At 33.5% G+C, this 21,593-nt stretch overlaps 1 protein-coding gene across 9 annotated transcripts in view; it reads right to left on the bottom strand.

The window, feature by feature from the left end:
• Positions 1-21,593, bottom strand: part of Exoc6b (exocyst complex component 6B) — a 586,101-nt gene that overhangs the window by 330,277 nt on the left and 234,231 nt on the right. For 8 of the 9 annotated variants that reach the window (XM_048804114.1, XM_048804118.1, XM_048804119.1 and 5 more), the window contains one exon: positions 12,134-12,310. The exons of the other annotated variant lie outside the window; for it this stretch is intronic. In XM_048804114.1, the coding sequence (XP_048660071.1) occupies positions 12,134-12,310 (177 nt within the window). The remainder of the gene's footprint in view (positions 1-12,133; positions 12,311-21,593) is intronic. 9 annotated transcript variants of the gene reach the window in all.

Raw genomic sequence — 21,593 nt, 5'->3', positions numbered from 1 at the left:
TTTTAACATGTTTTAACATGTTAAAAAATCATATCCACAAAACTACATAAAAATTACACATGCATAGGGAAAAACAACAAAGAAGAAATATATAACATAGGGCTGGGGTTGTAGCTCATTGGTAGATCACTTGCCTACCACAGTGTGAGGCACTGGGTTTGAACCTCAGCACCACGTAAAAATAAACAAAATAAAGGTATTATGCCATCTACAACTAGAAAATTAAAAAAAAAAACAAATATATAGCATAAATAAGTTTGATGTGCATAGGAAATAAAATATTTTTCTTTTATTTAGAAATAAGGATTATAAGGAAGTTACTTAATATATATTCACAAAAAAGTTTAAAGAATTTCATACCTAATTTTTATTAGCAAATTCAATCATAACTTTGTTTTATATGTTCTTCTTCATGCAATTTATTTTGTTTTACTTTATCACAGAGCCATAGTTTCACTTAAAAGGAAACTGCTTGCAACGATTCCTCAGACAGAGCCTTGCAAAAGTCAGACCCTTCCTTAATAGAATGACCATCCACTCCAAGGAAAAGTTTCCCTAGAAAGTTGTAGCCAATAAGTTAATAGATCCCTTAACAAAGAAAGAGACTTATTACTAAGAGACAAAGATTGGTTTATCTGTACTCCCCCCCCCCAAAAAAAAAGATGTATCTAGAGAAATGACGAAAGTTTTTTCCATCATCACCAACAAATATTTCCAATCAAACCTATTCTATGTGAGGTTTTTTGATATCTTTATATCAACTTCCAACTGTTAAATGCTCTGACCTAAGATAGCAACTCTATCTCTTAACCTCTGGAATGATCATCAGGCTAAGTTTTTCCCAAGTAAAGGACTGCCTGCTTTTTGAAAGCAGTACAAAGAAATCTAGGCCAAAAAATGAAGGAGAAAAGCAGGACTTCAGCTCACAATCTTCACCTCTACTCCCCTAGCAGCCTCATATTTAGAAATCATTTTTCCTCTCTGCTCCCCTCTGTGAGAAACCCTAGGAAGGAACACTGTGAGGAACCCAGAAGAGTGCTGTGAGGATGGAGGTATGTAAAGTATGCACTGACTCATGTTGCTTTGAGCTAGATGTGTTTTCTCTGCTTCCACTAATGAAAAAGAATCACTTACATCTACAGAAAGGCAAAAGGAGAAGAACAACACATGCTGTACGTGAAGGAATGCTACACGGCTGCAAGGATAAGAAATGAATTTTCCAGAATGTAAATAAACGGGGGCAGGCAAGAAGATCAGAACAAAAGACAGTTTTTCCTGACTCAGAGCAATAGTTCTGCTTTAAGGTCCACATTCAGCTATTTAAAATGCTAACTCCAAGTCAAAGCTGTCTTCATACTTCTTCCCTACCTTTGCCCCTCCCTCCCCTCAAGTGGCAAAGAATGACTCAAGCAGGTTTGGGTTTCAACAGGGAGGGGTCCAAGGACACTTTCCTAAGCTAACAATGACTGTCTCTAATGGTTTCTGTCTCCTAACAAAAGCCATGACTCCTTCTTTATCTGCTTCATCTAATTTTTCCTTTCCAAAGTAAATAACACAGACCTTGCATTTTACACATGTCCAAATTTGACAAATCATTATCGACTGAGACTATAACTGATAAGAGATAACTTTGTGGTAGGACGTTGTCATTTCCTCTCATAAGGGCTTTCTTTTTGAGATACAGAAACATGATTAAAATAGTTAAACATTTCCTCTGCCTGGCAGTCAGGAACTCAAGAAATTAAGATACTGGGGTCTGTATTTTTCTAGAAGTTCAAATAGATCTAGGAAGATACCAACAATAGTCACAAACAGCACATTCAAGATTATTCTGCTTTTTTAACTAGTTGTTTTCTTTAAGAAGTCACATGAAATAATTTCATCACCAAGGACAGCAGCTGCTTAATTCCCTGTATAGTTTGTGAATGGAGTAGTGCCTTTTGCCTACTCAAACCTCTGAATTTTCAGAAGGATCCAATAGTAAGATTTTATATACTACAAATAAGATCTGTGCCTGGAAGCATGTTATATAATATAGAGAATTTGTATATATTTTTAAATAACATTTATTAATATTTAATAAATAAAGATAAATAATAAGCTATTAAAATTTGGGGGGATTGAATGCACTATCATATCTAGGAGTAGATATCATGGAAGTAACTATTATACTCCTCTATAATTTCATATTCACATATCCAAGAGATGCTGTATCCACTATATGCTAATACAGATGTTAATACAATGACTCTTATGTGATAAATATTAACAGTTTCAGTCAAAGCAGTATTTTCTCATCTTTGCCTATGGAATATTTGCTAAGTAGCATTTAAAAATTGTAAATGTACCAGCTATTACATGAAGAAAGATGACCAAAAACAATCTATAGACAAAAGAATAAACAAGGAAGAAAAAAGTCAATTTATAAATAGGATTACTAAATACACACTGAAAAAAACAGCCTCAGGAACTCCTGTAAATGATATTAAAGAAGATACAAAGATTCAGAGTAGACATGAGAATATTAGGTGGTTAAGAAGAAAAGAAACATGAACAGTTCTGTTTCTGATTAGATTATGAAAATACTTGCAAAACATCAGAATTTGTCTTTCCTGATATCTTTTGCTTCTTCTCTAGTAGAGATCTTAGTTTAAGTAAAAGGAAGCTTCTGAAAATGTAAAGGTAAATGGCTAAGTTCCTCCCATAAAACATAGAGAAATGTTTTTACACATTAAAGTAAAAAGGGAAATTTTTTACTGTGATGTGTTTATTTAATTATAATTAGTCTAAAAACTATTTTACAAATATTTTAAGCAAGCTGTCAAGAAAACAGTGCCATTTGGGAAGTCAAAGAAAATTTGATCTCTTAGTTATATCCTTAGCCCACAGACTTAATCCACTTGTACTTTTATAACAAAATAACATATTCTGGATAGTTTACATACAAATGACATTCCATGGGTTTGGATATGGTTTTTCTCCTCCATAACTCAGGAGGAAATTCAGTCAAAAAGGGAGATTTTGATTATAAAATAAATTATGCCATTCAAATTTTAACAGATACATCCATTTAATATTTTTGTTACCCTCTCCTCCCCACAGAAAAGAATAAGAGTCAGTAGATATTTCTGCTATCTTAAAAGACTCACTAGAGAAGGAAGTCTGGGGTGGGGGTTAGGCATCTGCAGTAATGACCTGATAATGTACTGGCTTCACTGCTAGGTAAGCATAACCTTAGAAAAGGAGAACAGGACAAGAAAGCATTGTTTGGCTCCCTCCACTCAAGAAAAGTAGCAAATGTTCTATTAGAGGTTTGCCTATGCTGCTGATAAAGATAGGGCATGAAAACAGAAATGCATTAGGACACTCTAGCCCTGCTGTTCACACATCTGTCCCAGAAGATGCAGACATACACAAATTCATTCTCTCTCTCTCTCTCTCTCTCTCTCTCTCACACACACACACACACACACACACACACGCACACACCATTTCTTTTTCTCTTAAGAAACCTTTAAAGTAGATGGAGCATCCAAAAATTATATGATAGAAGCTTGCAAAGAATTTAAATATGTTTCTCACTAATTATTTGGGCCATTCTTCACTTTGAAAATATTTCTAATTACCACTTTACACAAAACAGTTTCTTGGTATTGGTACATGAATGCAGAGGCTTAGTGCTCATTTCTGAGAATCAGCTGGATCTCAAGTCATTAAAGTGTACCAGGCATTTTTCTGTAGGAAGCAAACAACAAATGATTAGTGAAGAGGCATGGCTTTTGCATTCAGAGGATCATTTGTGACTGCCCATATTATGTCTGGAAGCCAGGAAATACCTGGCAAACATTTTTCACCAGGGTGCTTTTCTGAATTACTTTACTTTCAAAAATTTAGAGGAGAAGTGTAGAATTCATATGGACATAAGCTTTCATGGAACTAGACTAAACACAGTAGACATACCAACAAACTAGAAGTCCTATGGCTGTAAGTAACTAGAATTAGCAAAAATATATTTTCTAAGCCTTTGAGCACATAAGAATAACCTGACCAGAGCTCTATCTGAAAACTATAGAATATTGCTTCAGAGCTTCTCACAAATTATTAGGATCCTTAATGACAAATCCCTAAGTAGATTACAAATTTATTTATGCAAGTGTTTGTACTAAGCAGAAGAAAATCGGGGAGAGGGGAAGGGATCCCATCAGTATGTACCAATTTTTTAAAAGTGGAGATTATTTCTTTGTACTGAGGTCCTGCAAAAAAAAAAAAAAAAAAAAACCTATAGCCAAAAATCAAAGGCTTTTCTCTCCAAAGTCTCTACTTAAAGCTGAACCCTGGTAAAATAAAACTTCAAGTGGACTTTATTTAACCAGCAATATGCTAAGAGACTTCAAACTGTTAAGCAAAAAAGCTAATTTAAGACTAAGTATAATATTAAATATAAAAGTTCTGAGAGGAAGAAAAATTAAGGTAAACAAATTAAGAAGAAACATGTTACAATATACTAGACAAAGAGCTAACATCCCTAATACATAAAGAATTCATAAAAATTTAAAAAGGAAACAAAATCATTAGAAAAACGAGCAAAATACATGAGTAGTTTACCCTCCAATTACATGGGGTGTGTACGTGTGTGTGTGTATACACAAATGGTCCTTAAGCTTATAACTCAACTTTATCTATAATAATAGGAATATAAATTGAAACTATACAGAGATACAATTTCTCCTTTATGAAATTGGCAAAAATTTAAAAGCTTAAAAATAAATACTCTCTTAAAGAACAAGGAAATTGGTACCCCATACATTGCTGGCATACGGCTGGGGGGAAAAATACAATTCTATGGAGGGGAATTTGACATTATCCAACAAACTATACATTTATCCCTGGACTTAACATTCCTGCTTCTAAGAACCTACCCTGAAGATACATCATTAACTATATGGAAAAATATTCTCAGGTTTGCCTGCATTTTTTTTTATTTAGTGAAGTTTTAAGGTATTTTACATATGGTAAAAATTCATGGTTTCTAGTGAATAATTCTGTAGATTCTGACAAATGCATATAGCCCTGTACTCATCATAATCAAAATAAAAAGAAAAAAATTCCAACACCCCCTGAAATTCTTCCATGCCCCTTTGTAGTAAAATTGTTCCCTCATGCCTCACCCTTTGAAAACACTGATCCATTTTCTGCCCCTGGAGTTTTTCCTTTTCAGGAGTGTCCTACAAATAGACTCATACATGCTAGGAATGTAGCTCAGTGGTACAGCACTTGCCTAGCATGTTTGAGAACCTAGGTTCGATCCCATCCCCAACAAGTAAATAAATAAATAGGCTCATGCAGTATGTAGACTTTTGAATTTGGATCCTTTTGTTTGGCATAAGGCATCTGAGATTCATCTGCACTGTTTCATATATCAGTTTTCATTCCTTTTTATTTCAGAGGAATAGTCCAATTAGGGATATGCCAAAGTTCGTTTATGCCTTCATCCACTGAAGGATGTTTGGGTTGTTTGTATTCTGGGCAATGCATGAACAAAGTTGTTGTAAATATTCAGGTTCAGGCTTTTTAGTGAATATATTGATTAAATACCTAGGAGTGGGAGTGTGAGGCCATATGATAAAGGTACATTAACTTTTTAATAAACTTCTAAAACATTATCCATAGTGATTGTACCATTTCACATTTTCCACCAGATATGTCAACTGCTCTATGTCCTTGCCAATACTTGATATTCAGTGTATTTTTTAATTTTTGCTATTTTAATATATGTGCGACTGAAACACTGTTTTATAAGAAAATAGTAGAGATCACTATGTTCATATATAGGTTGGCTGATTAAACTATGCTATAGCCAAACAATGCAGTAGTGGCTAGCAATAAAAATAGAATGAGAGGATTTCTATGGACTGATAAATAATTTTGACTCAGGTGTTTTGTCACAGCAATGGAAAGCCAAGTAACACAGCAACCAATTTAACATTTTTTAAGGCCCTGTGTAAGCCAACGAACCATCTTAAAGCTATTTCTGGCCTATGGGCTGCCAATTTGGTTTAATGAAAATGAATTTATAATGGCATCCTTTATTTCACTTTAACTTACTGAGAAATAATCCTCATTTTTTGCTACCTTTCTGTCAATAGAAAGTTTTTACACAAACCACTTAAAATATGGGTCAAATATCAAAACAACTACTATGTTTTACAAGAAATTTGACACAAACTACTTATTGTCACTATTTTGTAGTGAGAAAAAGCAGAGAAATTTACATGATTTGCTACAATAGCACAAGGATTGGACTGTGTATCTTTAAATACAAGTCTTAGTTGTGCACTTTCCAATCATCCTATGTTGAGTCCCCTAAAATTAATATGTTGAAGCTTTAACCCCCCAATGTGACTGTATTTGCAAAAGGGGCCTTAAAGTTAAATAAGGTCATAATGGAAGCCCTACTCCAACAAGACTGATGTCATGTTAACAAGAGAAACAGACACCAGGGACATGTATACAAAGAAAAACTTGAAGGCAGCCATCTATAAGCCAAGGAGAGGGGTTTTAAGAGAAAGCAACCATGCTTGAACTTTGATCTTGGACTTCCCCCTCACTCCTGAATTGTGAAAAACTGAACTTCTGTTGTTTAATCCTCATCTTCTGTTAGTATTTTGTTAAAGCAGCCCTAGCACATTAATACACTCTGCCACCTCAAAATTAGTATACTGCCACAATCAAGACATTCCTAAAGGTTCTAAAGTACATGGCATTCATATGCAAATTAGTAAATCCATCTGCTAATTCCATGTTTCAAAGGACACACACACCAAAATCTGGAAAGCTACACCTGACATGAATCATTTGATGAACAAACATTTATTTCATTGTAGGTTGGCCTGGATGTCAAGGTGGCTAGTGTTCCTTAACAGCTTGAAAACAAATTAAAAGAGATACAAACTAAAATTTGTCATAAGTGTGCTACCAAGGAAGTATTCTAAGAATGAAGGAGATCTGAAGTAACCTAGCAACAAAGAGGAAATCATGAACCATGTATGTGTATGTGCGTTCGCACCCGCGTGTGTGTTATGTGTTTGTGTTAAGTACTGAACACGAGCATTGTACTACTGGGCTATATCCCCAGTCTTTTTATTTTGAGATGGGTTCTCACTAAGCTGCCAGGGTTGGCCTTGAACTTGTAATCTTCCAGCCTTAGCCTCCAGAGTAGCTTGGATTACAGACATGTGTCACCTTTTTGAAACAATTTTTTATTCAATACTGCTTTATTTTAGCAACTTTTTGTATATATTGGATGAGAGTCATCAGTCTATGCAAATATACACTACCAAAAATTGTCAACTGATATTTCACCTTTATCTAAAAAAAAAAGTCATAATGTTGTAATAGGACCTATTTACACTCATACCATTATATGTATCAAGCATTTCACTTAATCCTCACAACAGCCCTACTCACAAGTAGATATTATTGTTCATCTTTTCACAAACAATATGTCACCTTGAGAGTTTCTTTGCATTTTGTTTTCAAATGTCTCAAAATGGTACTCCCAGTGAATACAAACAATAAATACATTCTCAATCCAAAATGTTCACTACTTTTAAAAACTGTTTTAAAGTCCTCCTTAGACAATTGAAGAACATTAAAACATGCATATATCATGATACAAAATAGAGATTCAAATCAGATTCCCCAAATCACACATATTTTCACTGAAAATCTAAATAATTAAGTTGTTCATCAAAAACAGTTAAATATCAGATATGATTAATCTAAAAAAACTTTTCTTAATTGTGACCATTTCACTGACTTACTCAAAAATATACAGAAAATTTTACTAGGAAATATTTTTCTTTCCAACACTTTTCAGCAATCACTGAGAGATGTACTATACTTCAACAAAACCTGGGGGGAGAGGGCCTAACTTCATCAGCAGGTTCAACATGGGAGTTGGTTTTTCCATCCAAGATGGTAATTTACTACTAGGACTCCATTTTCATTTCCCCAGGCTACTAAATTTTCCCATCTTTAAACAAACTTTATTTCGGTTTAATAATACATGAATTTTCTGCCTCATATGTGCAAAGCCATGTTCTAGGGGTTTGGGTTTTCCTACCTACTTCATTCCATGATCTCCTATTAAGAAATACCATTAAGCTAAAGACATAGCAAATAATCTACAACTGTCATTCTACTCAAAGAATGTATTAAGTATTTTTCCATTAAAAGTATACAAAAGGGTTAAAAAGTCTTAATTGAAAGAATAATAAAGTAAATTTGTTAAATCAGAATTATAAAATTTCAAAAAAAGAGGAAATATCAAATTTCATTTGCAATACTAGTACCCAACTATAAGGAACAGATTTTAGTACACAAATACAACTTTATCTTCAAGTATCGCATTTATTACCAGAATATTTATAAATCATTTTATTGGAAAATCAATATGAGACCCAAACACTCATGAGTTTATTTTATTTATATACTAAAGAAACTTCCTCAAGGTCCTTTACAGTCCTGCAACTCAAAGTATGCTGCAGAGACCAAAAGTACCCTCCTTTACTGAGACCTTGGTAAAAATGCAGACTCACTCTGATTGCCAACGTTCAGTATCAGAATCTGCATTTTGATATAATTCCCAAGCATTTTCTTACATACATTAGAGTTCAAGAAGTACTGCCCTGTATCATGGGAGCCTAAGTTGGCTCCTAGGGGTAATGAATTTCATGAATCCCTTTAAATTTCATGCAGAACTTTTTGCAAGTATATATATACACACATTTCACTAAGGAAAGACTCTGTATATTTTTATCAAACTCTCAAAATAATATATGACCCCAAATAGATTAAGAACCACTACCCTATAGGAATCTATGCAGTGGCTATCATGCACACAGTTAAAAGTCACAATACTCCAAAAACTATGCGGCTCTCAATGAGGTCCATTAAAGAATGACAAGAATGAAGGTCAGAACGTCACAGTGGGTCACGAAAGACCTTATCTGAAGAATTTATTCACACCATGCAAGAACTATGCCAAGAAACCAGTTTAGAGACATCTAAATAAATAATTCTCTACATGAGGTTTGAGATTAAGAATGTGCACTAGAAGAAGATTCAAACTGAGAAGTAAATAAATATAAGGTAGGATTTTTTTTTAAAGGATAGGATGCCATCAGATGACAGTGAAATGCCAAATTCTTGTTGTAAGAGCTCAATCAGCAAATCTTGAATATGAATTCTGTTTGATTTGGGATACTAAATCATTTAAAAATATTAACTTCCAAATACATTCTTATAATAGTTCCTTGATGAGGAAATCCCAACATATTTGACTAGTCCCACTTTCCTCATCTTCTCTTGACCTTATAGGACAAAGCAAAGAAGAATCATGGCACATAAATTAAAAGAAACATACTCATGATCTTCACTGAATTAAGTGACAAAGAATGGTTCCTATTCAGAACAGGGTATGTAATTCACTCTTTGATATTATCATCTAACCATCTCGTCAAGGAGTAAGAATACACTTTATGTCCAAATTCTGTTTCCATAAGCCATTCTGCAAATTTAATTTCCTTGATGGGTACCTAAAATGTTAAAAAAAAAATTAACTTGTCTTTCTTGAGACTGTATTAAACTACCATTGTAACTGGCTACCTGTGATAAGTCTAGTACTTCACAGTCTGGTCCCCAGGGTGGATCCATATCCTACATACTAGTCATCTTGGGCAAGAAAAGAAAATACCAGAAAATATTCAAAGAGATCAATTCCTTTCTGCCTCTATCTATCTCCATGGATTATAAGGAAAAAAAAAACAAAAAAAAAAGGCAAGTTCTTTAGTCTAAAGTGTCCCATTAAATCACATTCAAAGGACTTTTCTTGATTCTATAAAGAGCCATTAAGAGTTCTTATTATCAAAGTATAATAGGGACTGAGATCAAACTGTTAGGCACTGTTAACTATTTATCTTGTTTACATCATAAATATCTCCTAGTATAGTATAAATTTTAGGTCATCTAAGTACAATTACTCACTTAAATTACAGAAATGTGACCCTTAAACAATGAAAACTAAATAAAAGAATGTAGTACTTTAAACATACAATAGTCCCTCAGACATTCAACCAACTAAAAGCTAATGTTTCAAACATAAACAATTTGGTATTTGTTTTTCAGCCCAAACAGTTCAAACAATGTCAACTTGATTTTTGAAGTTAAAGGAATAATAACAGGGACAGGCATACTGACAGTAGTGATGCATAACAGAAGTCAGCAAGAAAGACTAATAAAAATAAGATAAAAATTAATATTTGTTGACCACTTTTTATGGAGCTGACACTTATGTAGATCCAGGATTATTATCTTTACTTGACGCATGAAAACACTTAAGGTTTCAACAATTAAACAATTTACCCAAAATTACAAAATTAGATGGTGACAGGTTTGGGGGGCATGGTTTTAGGGATGATAGGAGAGGAAGAAGGATAGTAAAGGTGTAAGAGGGGACAAGAATGGGGAAGAAATAGTGAGCCTAGTTTTACCTGAAAAATTAAAACAATGAAAAGAAGGTAAGCACTTAAAGGGCAAAAGAGGTTACTGAGTTCAGGAGTAAAATGGTTCCTCACATGCTAATGGCCATCTTTAAAGTAAATTATATAATTACTGATAACTTTTTAAAATAAAATAGCAGAGCCAGGATTCGAATAGCCTATTTGACTCCAAAGCTCATGCTCCTAAATACTGTACTCACAAAGAAACTGATTAAGTATGAAATAATAAATATTTAGAATAAATATTGTAACAGGAATCTCAAATGTCACTGTAATTATAGTTTTAATAACATTTTATACTTCCAACAACAAATAAGGATATAAAAATATGTACTAGTTAAGCCACTTTATCTAATTCTTTGTCTGACAGTGACACAGAACTAATAATCTAAGAGGTTATGGATATGTCACAAAATTCCCAAATACCCCATAATCAACTGTTTCCAAAAACATACTCTCAGCTTTTAGGAATGTTTTTATATTTTAAATCCAAATCATTTCTCAAGACAATGAAATCCATCTTCCTTTTTAAAATAACATCTTTTATTGATCTCAAATAACTGTTCTAGATTTAGTTTATGGTCATTTGGACCTCTGGTCTCTAGATCAGGTAAACTCTACTCTTTCCTTAATATAGTATATAGTCAGTATAGAATCAAAAACTCTGAATCTTTTAAAAAATGGAAAATATACTTAAAATCTAAGTTCTTTCAAAAGAATCAAAATTTAAATTCTTTTTTATTTAATTGATTTTATTTTTTTAATACACGAGAGCAGAATGCATTACAGTTCTTATTACACATACAAAACACAATTTTTCATATCTTTGTATATAAAGTATGTTCATGCCAATTCATGTCTTTATACATGTACTTTTTTTTTGCATTACAATTCTTATTCACATATATACCACAATTTAAGCTAAAAAGTTTCTTCTCAGCAAAAGAAACAATCTGTAAGTGAACAGAGAATCTACATCCTGGGAGCAAATCTTTACGCACACATCAGATAGAGCACTAATCTCCAGGGTATATAAAGAACTCAAAAAGCTAAGCACCGAAAAAAACAAATAACCCAATCAACAAATGGGCCAAGGATCTGAACAGATCCTTCTCAGAAGAGGATATACAATCAATCAACAAATATATGAAAAAATGTTGATCATCTCTAGCAATCAGAGAAATGCAAATCAAAACTACTCTAAGATATCATCTCACTCCAGTCAGAATGGCAGCTATTATGAAGACAAACAACAATAAATGTTGGCAAGGATGTGGGGAAAAGAGTACACTCATACATTGCTGGTGGGACTGAAAATTGGTGAAGCCAATATGGAAAGCAGTATGGAAATCTGGGAACCACCATTTGACCCAGCTATCCCTCTCCTCAGACTATACCCAAAGGACTTAAATTCTTTTCATGTATCTTCAATTTCTTTAAATTAGGGCTCATCTGAATTCAAAATGAGATCACATTTTGAATAATCAGAAGATCACAAAAAACTATTATCTCAAGCAAACTATATTTAGGCTTAAAAATAATCTCATTTATACAATTCAAATATTAGTTACCTCTTCATCATCTTCCTCATCTTCAACATCCAGAATTCCTGAATCCTGTTCTGACTTGGGGCTAGTGCTTTCCATCTCTGTATCAAAGATCGTATATGCATCTTTCTTAGATTTTCTCTTGCTGCCTATTCTGGGTTGTTGCAAGACAATGTTATCCAGGTTTCTTTGTTGTTGAGCCTAGGATACAGAAAAATAACACACATGGGGCGGGGTGGGGGATAAAGAAAAGATGAAAAGAAACAACACTTAATCAAGCTGATAATGAACTTACAATTTTGAACAAATTAGTTTCTTACAGAAAATACAACAAAATTCCTTAATATACAAATTTTTAGCCCCAGATACAAAATCTAACATACTGATTAATTAATTTTTAACCCTAAAGTTATTTGGTCTTAACTCACTGTCCAATTAACACAGAAAAAAAGATAATCAGTCAACATTATCATAAAACTTTTCAAATATATCCACTAAATTACCATTTTCATATAAGTAGTCAAGAGATTAGTACAAATGCCTAAATTTTATCTCTTAGAACAAAATGCCACAATGAATGGTTAATAATGGTTAAAGGAAAAATTAATTGGAACTAATTTATACATTTGAACTTAGGGGACTTTAATAAACAATTATATGAATATAAGATACTAATAAAATATAATCATAAGGATGAATTATCTAAGAAATGAATTTTTTCTGAGATTTAACTAATGAATCCAACAGGACCCTTTGATCATGACCTATGGAAAAGAGTTTTAAAGGGTTTCTTCTTCGGAGCTTATACAGAAAAGGAAGTGCAATCCACTCAGCCTAACATAATGACTAAAATTACAGTATGGTTTCAATAGATGCAAAGAGGTGGGAAATGTGACTATCCAGAGTCAACAATAGGAGCATTAAACCACACAGGACTAGAGCTGGAAGTGACCTCAATTACCACTCAGGAAACTGAAGCTAGAGGACAAAGCGTTTGTTTGAGGTCCCAAGGCTAGTGAATGGTAAAACAGAGGCTCAAAGTGTGATTTCCAAATTCCAGATCATTGATCCTTCCACTACAACAACAGTCCCTCAAAACATGACAAAATGTTTTCCAAGATAAGGATTTTGTGGCCAAATGAATGGGGAAACACTACACATGATGCAGCCTTGTGGATATACACCAGGATGAAAGTTTGGAGTAGTACGATTTTAAAGAAACTTAATTTGGTTAAAGCCAGCACATTCCAAAACAACATTTCCCAAACTGAACTTTCTTTTTTTTTTAATGTAATATTTAGCATCATGCCATGATACAAAGCTTGAGCATGTGACATCTCAGAACATACACTCTAATTAATATATGATAATTTTCCTCTGTGACAAGTTGAAACAGGAGAAAAATCAGTGTCTTCAAATCTTCTGAATGAGATTAAGGAATGTAGGATAAATATTATAGTGTAAGAAGTCAGTTCAGGCACTGGTCAAATGAAACAATTATAATAGGCCAGAGAAAAACTTGAAGTATGTGAGCTGGTTTCTGCCAAGAAAATAAGAAGAATCTACATTCCACAGATTTCAATCAATGGACAAATCTGTTTCTCTGCATATTACCCATTGATATTTTGATTTGATTTACATAAAATACATGGCTTCTTTAACAAACTGGTCTAGAGGAGGTACCCAAAAACATTAACTTAGATTTGTACATAAGACATATATCCTCCAAGCATTAGAGATCCCAAATAAAATAGAACATTCTTTCTATTCTTCTCACAAGTAAGATGTTTTTCCCATCTATGTTCAGTACAAGCCACACAGACGGGATCAAGAGCTCTGGGAAGGCACAAAAGAAGGCAGAACTTCTAAAGCTTCCATATTTAAAAAAGCAATCACCAAAATGAAGAGTGATCACTTGCTCACTTTAACTCTACCTTCTTTCAGTACACCAAAACCTTTCTTTCATAAGTAGATTTTATTAAATTCCAAATTAATAACTTTTTCACCATCAATAAAATGTCTCAAAAGCAATCAAGAGGAGCCAAACTAGATACTGTCACTGAAACTTCAAGTGATAAAAATCTAGAAAGGGTCTTATGAAAGTATTTTTAGATTTTCTATGAGTTTTTTTTTCTATTTTAGTTGTCATCTGGTTTTCCTAGTCATATAGAAGATGCAAAGTCATTTTGGCCAAATCAGAAAATTGTTACAGTGAACCCTTTGCTACAAATCAAAGTGTTTCAAGTTGTATACTAAAGCTCTGTCTGAATGGATAGGCTTTTCCAATCTGTAAAGAAACCCTCAGAGATCTGCCAAGCAGGAAGGGCCAAGTTGGAAATACCAAATTTCGGGTGGAACAACATGATACAAAATGTGTGTTTTGAAACTGGCATGAAGTAGTGAGGACAAAATATAGACATAAACATATAAGAACATAAATGAAAATGTGAAAAAAAATCCATAAAAGCACTTTGGAGATCTTTCTTAACATGCTCAGTGGTTTTTACCAGGACCACTTATTCTATGCCTAAAAGTTAACTCCTAGAATAATGTGCCAGAGAAGCAGGTGACTGATTTCTACCAACTGGGTTGGATTAGTAGGAGAAGGGCACAAAGCAAACACATAGCTGCTGGACCTTAGAAAACACTTAGGCATTTTAATTTTCTTTACTGTTCATTCTCTTTGTGAATTAATTTTTATACATTTCATCATCTATACTGTAATATATGGTTTCCTAATATATAGAAACTGAATGAGTTTCACACAACACACACACACACACACACACACACACTCACTCCTCTTTTACTACTCCTTTCACTCTCCCTACCCAGTAGCATATCTGGTTTCCTATTATTAATATTTCCTACCATCACCTCCCTTCCAACATCACTGCACTGTCTCTGCCAACTGTAGCCAGGCTCTTCTTAACCTACAATGTTCATCATGCAAATTAGGCGATAAGCAACTTTAAAATAAGGTAAATGGGTGCAGAGGAGGGATTAAATAAGCAAAATCCAAACTACATAATCTATCACTTGGATTTTCCCATAATGGAAGCTGAATATATTTTCCAATGTATTCATCAGTACTCTCCACCCTCAATCTTCCTCTTGGATTAGACTCTGCCTCCTAATATGCTGGGTGAATTTGCACTGATGTACCTTTACTCTCGTCATTTCTCTACGTGATGACTCCTCCCTGCCTGAATCAAAACCCCAACTAAAATTCTTCTTCCATTAGAAAGCCTCTCTTTCAAAGCACCCTATGAGTTAGGCAGTAAGAGAGGGCGTTCATGTGTTGAATGCCTACTTGGTATCAAGGCAGGCATTGTGCTGCATGCTGGGTGTGCTAAGAAATAAAATGAAGTCTCTGACTCATGAGCCTCCCATCTCACTGTTACAGGGAAGAGGCAAATAAGTAGATGAAGTTCAATGAAATGTGTATAATAATTGAAATAAATAGAGGACAATGATTGCACAAAGCAAAATGTAATCAGATCTGCATGGAAGAGTTTCAGGCAAGACTTCACAAAGAACCAGGTATCCAATGATATTCTTAAAAGATAAATATTTTTCCAAATGGATATAGAGGGAAAGGATAACTATTCCAGAAGAAGTAAATAGCAAAAAAAGGGACTACATATGAAATAACATTATCCACCAGAAACGATAAGAAACTTTAAATAATTAGAACAGAGCATGAGTTATGAAGGATTAACAAGAAATAAAGTTAAAAATGCCACATAAAACAACTTCAATGTTAGCAGGCAATGGAGAAACAATGAAAAAATGTAAGCAAGGGGAAAACAACATCAGCTTTACAATTCAGACAAATCTTCTAGGTACAGAGGAGCAATTAACTGGGAGAAAATAAAAACTAGAAGCAGGAAAATACATATAGACTAGTCCACATAACAATGATAAGAATTTGAATTGAGGTAGCAGAAGATATATAAGAAACAAAAGGAAAATAATTTATTGATTTTCATGTTGTACATGGAAGAGAAGAAGGAAATACAAGTAACTCCAATTGTTCTGGCCTTGATGACTAGCTGGTGGTAAGATTCCAAGCAACAGGAAACATGAAAATAGCAGGCCGAGTGTAGGACTGAGAAAATGAGTTCAGTAAACCTACTGATATTCAGGTGAAAAAGACACTGAAGCACCTCAGTATACCACTTTTCTCTCTTTGAGAGTAAGAAACACTACACTACCGTATTTTGGAATCCCCTAAGTCCAGACACATTGACATACACATAGTAAGTTTACATATATGTTTACTATGTAAAGGCAGGAGATAACAAAAGAAATCCATGTGAGAATGAGATTGAGCACCAAAACAGAAAGGGATTTCCATGAGATACATTACTTGGCTACTCTTCTTACTTATGATAAGACAACAGCAGCTAAGGACTACGGGAATGACCATAAGAATTACCTAATCCGAACTATTAACCTAAAAAGTCACAATCAACACTTTTAAAACAGTCAAAAATTGTCTATGAGGCATCCTATATATGTCATTAAAATAAAGATTTACCATAGAATATAATTTCCAAAGGTACCTATCTAGAGCCAGTTAAAATAAGAATCAAAAACAAAACTCCTGTTTGTTAACCCGATACTGACCTCTAGTGGATCACAGCAGTGCATATAAATGACCGTTAAAACCAGAAACTAGTTGAAAAATGAAGGTTTTAGACCTATAGGTTGGATGTCTAATATAATTGCTATACATAGTTTTCAATAACAGGGTGCTATAATACAGAAGAAAAGTTTCATAGAGTAATATAGGTCTTTAATATTTGCAATTTATTAATTCAATAATTTTGGGTAAGTTACTTCACTTCTCTGTGGAACATACCTACCCATAAATAAAAAACAAGATTAATCAAACCCATCTCAGAGGTATCTCAAGGATTAAATAAGATAATATATATGAAGTAATTTAAATTACAACAAAACACACTAAAATATAAGCTCCACCTGTCTTCCCTCTTAAAATGAGATGGGAATCTTGTTTCACTATCTAGTGTGGAAGCATCTGAAACCTAGCAATATTTAGACACATGAATGGCACCAAATTTTGCCTCTGTATGCATTTCCAGTACTAAGTTTCTGTACAGGACACTTCCAAAGATCCTTTCAGCCTCACCTCTTATTTCAGCTATCAGCAGCAGCCAGTGCTGAACAGAGTTAGAAGCAACCCGCAATGTAACCAAACACCAGCTCAGAAACTTACAGTACACCTCTAGCTTCCTGCCCTGAGGCTTTTATAACACCACCATGTGTAGTCCTACAAGAAATAACTTAGCACTCATGAAGCGCACTTCAAAAGTGAAGCAATCCATAACATGGAGCTAAAAGATAAATGCTTCCCCTCTGTTCCTCCCATAGTCAGTTCCACAAGAATTCTCAAAAAATCATGTGATTTAAGGAAACAGGCTGCCTTAGCATTGGGCCACTGCACTGGCTCTCCCCCTTCTCTTTTCACTTCTCCTGATCCTTACTCCTGTTCCACAAGATCATTGACTGAATGAACCAATTCCCAGTTGCCTTCAGTTAACCCAAGACTAAAATAACAATCCTATATTACAATGAAATATAATCATGTTTTGTGTCTGAAGCCCATACTAAATGGCAAAATCAAGCAATGAAGATTCCTAAATTGCCTCTTCAAGTTTCAATTGAACCACATTCAAACCAGGGATTTGTCTGCACTATTAGCACTAGCTCTCAAAATTAGCTTTCTTTGGCAACTAATTCCAATATCAAATTCAAATAAAACCAGGGGGGAAAATTATAGTGATTCAAAATGAAGGAAAAAGAACATATCAAAATTATCTAAAAGTTTTTTGTATATTATAACCCACAGAAGTCTATTTATATGTGTTATGTGTGTGTGTGTGTGTGGTGTATGATATTTTAAAAGATGAATAAAGAGTTATCAGGCCCCAAAGGATTTCCATCAATAGGATAAGTTTAATACTATGATGCTTTGGGACTTTTTTTCCTTTATGTTGAACAAGGTGGTCATTCTTCCACTTTTAGGGTTATAATTAATAAGCACCAAAGAAAACACTTGGTGGAGTAAAAATGCAATCTAGAGTGCATGAGAAAATACCTGTAAATCACAGATCTACTAAGAGATTGATATCCTTAACCTATGAAGAACTCCTGCAACTCAACAACAAAAAAATTAGATAATAAAAAGGATCAAGGAAGTTAAATAGAAATTTCTCCAAATAATACATACAAATTGCCAACAAGTATATGAAATGATACCCAACATATTACCAATTACAGAAATAAAAATCAAAGCCACAGTGAGATACCATCTCATACCCATTAGGATACCCCTATCAAATTATGGCATTGGCAGGTAAATGGATGGAGTTGGAGAATATTATGCTAAGCAAAATAAGCTAATCCCAAAAAAACAAAAGCCAAATGTCTTCTCTGATATAAGGATGCTAATTCGCAATGGGAGGGGGGATAGTAGGAAAGAATAGAGTTACTTTAGGTAGAGGGGAGTGAAAGGAGGGGAGGGGATATAGGGATAGGAAGGATAATAGAATGAAACAGACATTATTACCTTATGTACATATATGACTGTATGTACAATCAGAAAAATGAGAAATTATACCCCATTTATGTATGATATATCAAAGTGCATAAATGCATTCTACCATCAGATATAACTAATTAAAACAAATTTTAAAATTTATAAAGTAACAAAAATGAAATTGACAAATGTTGGCAAAGATGTGATAAAATCAGAACCTTTGTATACTTTTGGCAAGAATGTAAAACATATTCCACTCCAGGGGTTCCTTAAGAAATTAAAAATAAAATTAAAACGTTATCCAGCAACCCAATTTCTAGGTGCATATCCAAAAGAATTCATAATAGAAACTCAAAAATATATTTGCATTATTTACAGCTAAGAGGTAAAAGCAACCCAAATGTTCACTGAAGAATACATAAAGAAAAAATGGTATAGACACAGAGTGAAATATTACATGGCCTTAAAAAATAAGAAAATTTCCATCTTACAACATTTATGAATCTTGAGGACACTATGCTAACTGAAATAAGCCAATCAGTCACAAAAAGACAAAAAATATTATGTGATAAACTCCTCATACAAGGTATCTAAAGTAGTCAAACTAATAGCAATGGAAGTGAAATAGTTGTTGCTTGGGGCCTGGAGTATAATAAACAGAAAGTTAGGGTTCAACAAGTGTAGAGTTTCAGTTGAGCAAGGTTAAAATGTTCTAGAAACTGGTGTCATAACAATGTGAACATACTCAACACTACTGAACTATACAATTAAAACTTGATAAAAGTGTAAAAAAATAATAATTTTAAACATTGTGATTGAGATTTCTAGTTCTCTGTAACTCTCTAGTTCACGTAATGGTTAAAAAAAAAAAAAAAAAAGTCTTGGGCTGGGGATACAGCTCAGTTGGTAGAGTGCTTGCCTAGCATGCAAAAGGCCCTGGGTTCTATCCCCAGCACCAAAAAAAAAAAAAAAAAATTGTACTAACAGAATACACTGCAAAAAGATGGACCACGTGTAGGGTGTTACAATATCTATGAAGCCATCATAAAATCTATATACTCATGAGAATTAGGATAATTTCCAGCTATTTTTAAATATTACCTTTGTTCTCTACAAACACATACATAAGAGTATATGTTAATCACAGTATACTGGAAAATAAATGTTTAAATAAAGACAATTTTTTAAATGAAAAAAATTCTATCAAAATTCCTATTTAGTAACAATCAGTTATTTTGGTGAAAGAGATCCCACAATATTTCTTATGCATATGTAAGGATTTCATTTTTTGCTTTTCTGTACTCAATTTATCTGCAGTTAGCATTATATTGTCATACCAAAAATGAATCATAATAAACCATAATCAAAATCATAAAAAAGAAATGGTAAAGATTTTTTTCTCAAAACTGTTCACAAAGACCTTTCTATCCAAATAAGTGTATAATACTGTTTACATTGTATCACTTAGCAAAAAATGAATTTTATATAAGTATAATCTTCTACAATAATCTATACTTTTATATAAGTAGAATTTTCTCTATATTGCTCCAATGTTGCAACATGTGTGATTTACTGATACTATAGAAAAAATTACTTTATTAAGGGGATTCTTAAAAGTAGAAAATCTAAATTAAAAAATAAACACCATAAATAAATGAATAAATAAATACTGACAAACTGCCCTCCAGAAAAGCTGTGCCATTTCATGTAAAAGTTTATGGATTTTTACTTCCTAGCTGCCCATCACTAGGTATTAGTGATTATATTTTTTCTTGCCAGCTAAATGAGATTTCAAAATGTGACAGTAAGAATAAAGCAGTTAAAAAAGACAGAGCTGTAATATAAAAATATTATTAAACTGGCCTAAATAAAAATACTAAAAACTTCTAACCAAGATTATATTGTTGTTCATTTTCTCTAATATATCTATAGCTTAATTTTCTCTCCTAAGATTTTTATTCTCATAATTTACCTTGAAGTGTTATATAAGGCAGAAAAACATTCTTCCAAATAGTTATTTGCCCCCAACTCAACTTTCCAAGCACAACTAATCATTTTCCTATTGATTTATTTTATTTTAAGTGTTACCAAAGAGTAAACTCATAGTTTAAAAATTTTAATGGTAGAGATACCTGGTTTCCAGTTTGAAACATAAGAAGCTTTGAAGTTGCTACTCCCTCTTATAATGCAATAAGCTAAACCAAATAAAAATCAACAAGTCTTCTTAAAAATCTACCAAAGAAATGAAGTCTTCAGGCAAAAATTGGAAAGGCAGACAAAAACAATTTTAAGATGAGCTGGACAGAAACTCCAGAGCAGAAACCTCTACAATAACCAGTGCTGAGATAGGAAAACCTAAACTGTAATTGACAAGACTCAGTGTGGACAAGTCTCAGAGTTTAAAAAAATTCCAGTAGGACTCAGTCACTGAGGGATCCCATGCTTTCTTATTGATTTACTTCCACCAACCAGATCTGGTTCTCACAATGTACATCACAGAAAATTCTTATCATGCTTCTGGCAAGGGGAAGGGAAAAGGGATTGTTTTTAAAGTACACCCAAGCTTTCTGATCTTAACAAGGCACGCCCTCAGGGAAACTATTTTACCAGAGCCTAACCTTCTGGTGGTCACAATCCCTAATCCAACTAGGGGAAAGGAAATGTCAAATGCTAGTTCCCTCTAACCATCCTATCCCGCCAAAGGCAGAAAATGAATTAAGAAGTAATGATGAGATTCACAGCCCACAAAAAGAGAGATACCTAATCACATAACTCCAGAAAAATTCCCCTCCCCCACACCTTATCATTTCATTACTAAAGGTCTACATATTGTAGTTCCTTTCACCCAGTATATCATGCCCATCTTTCAACCAAAATTACAAAGGTGCAAACAAACAAATAACAAAAAAACGGGGG

The sequence above is a fragment of the Marmota marmota genome, unplaced genomic scaffold (genome assembly GCF_001458135.2).
Source record: "Marmota marmota marmota unplaced genomic scaffold, marMar, whole genome shotgun sequence".
In the NCBI taxonomy this organism is placed as follows: domain Eukaryota; kingdom Metazoa; phylum Chordata; class Mammalia; order Rodentia; family Sciuridae; genus Marmota; species Marmota marmota.
Note: the sequence above shows the minus strand (reverse complement) of the source record. Positions and strands in the feature narration are given on the sequence as shown.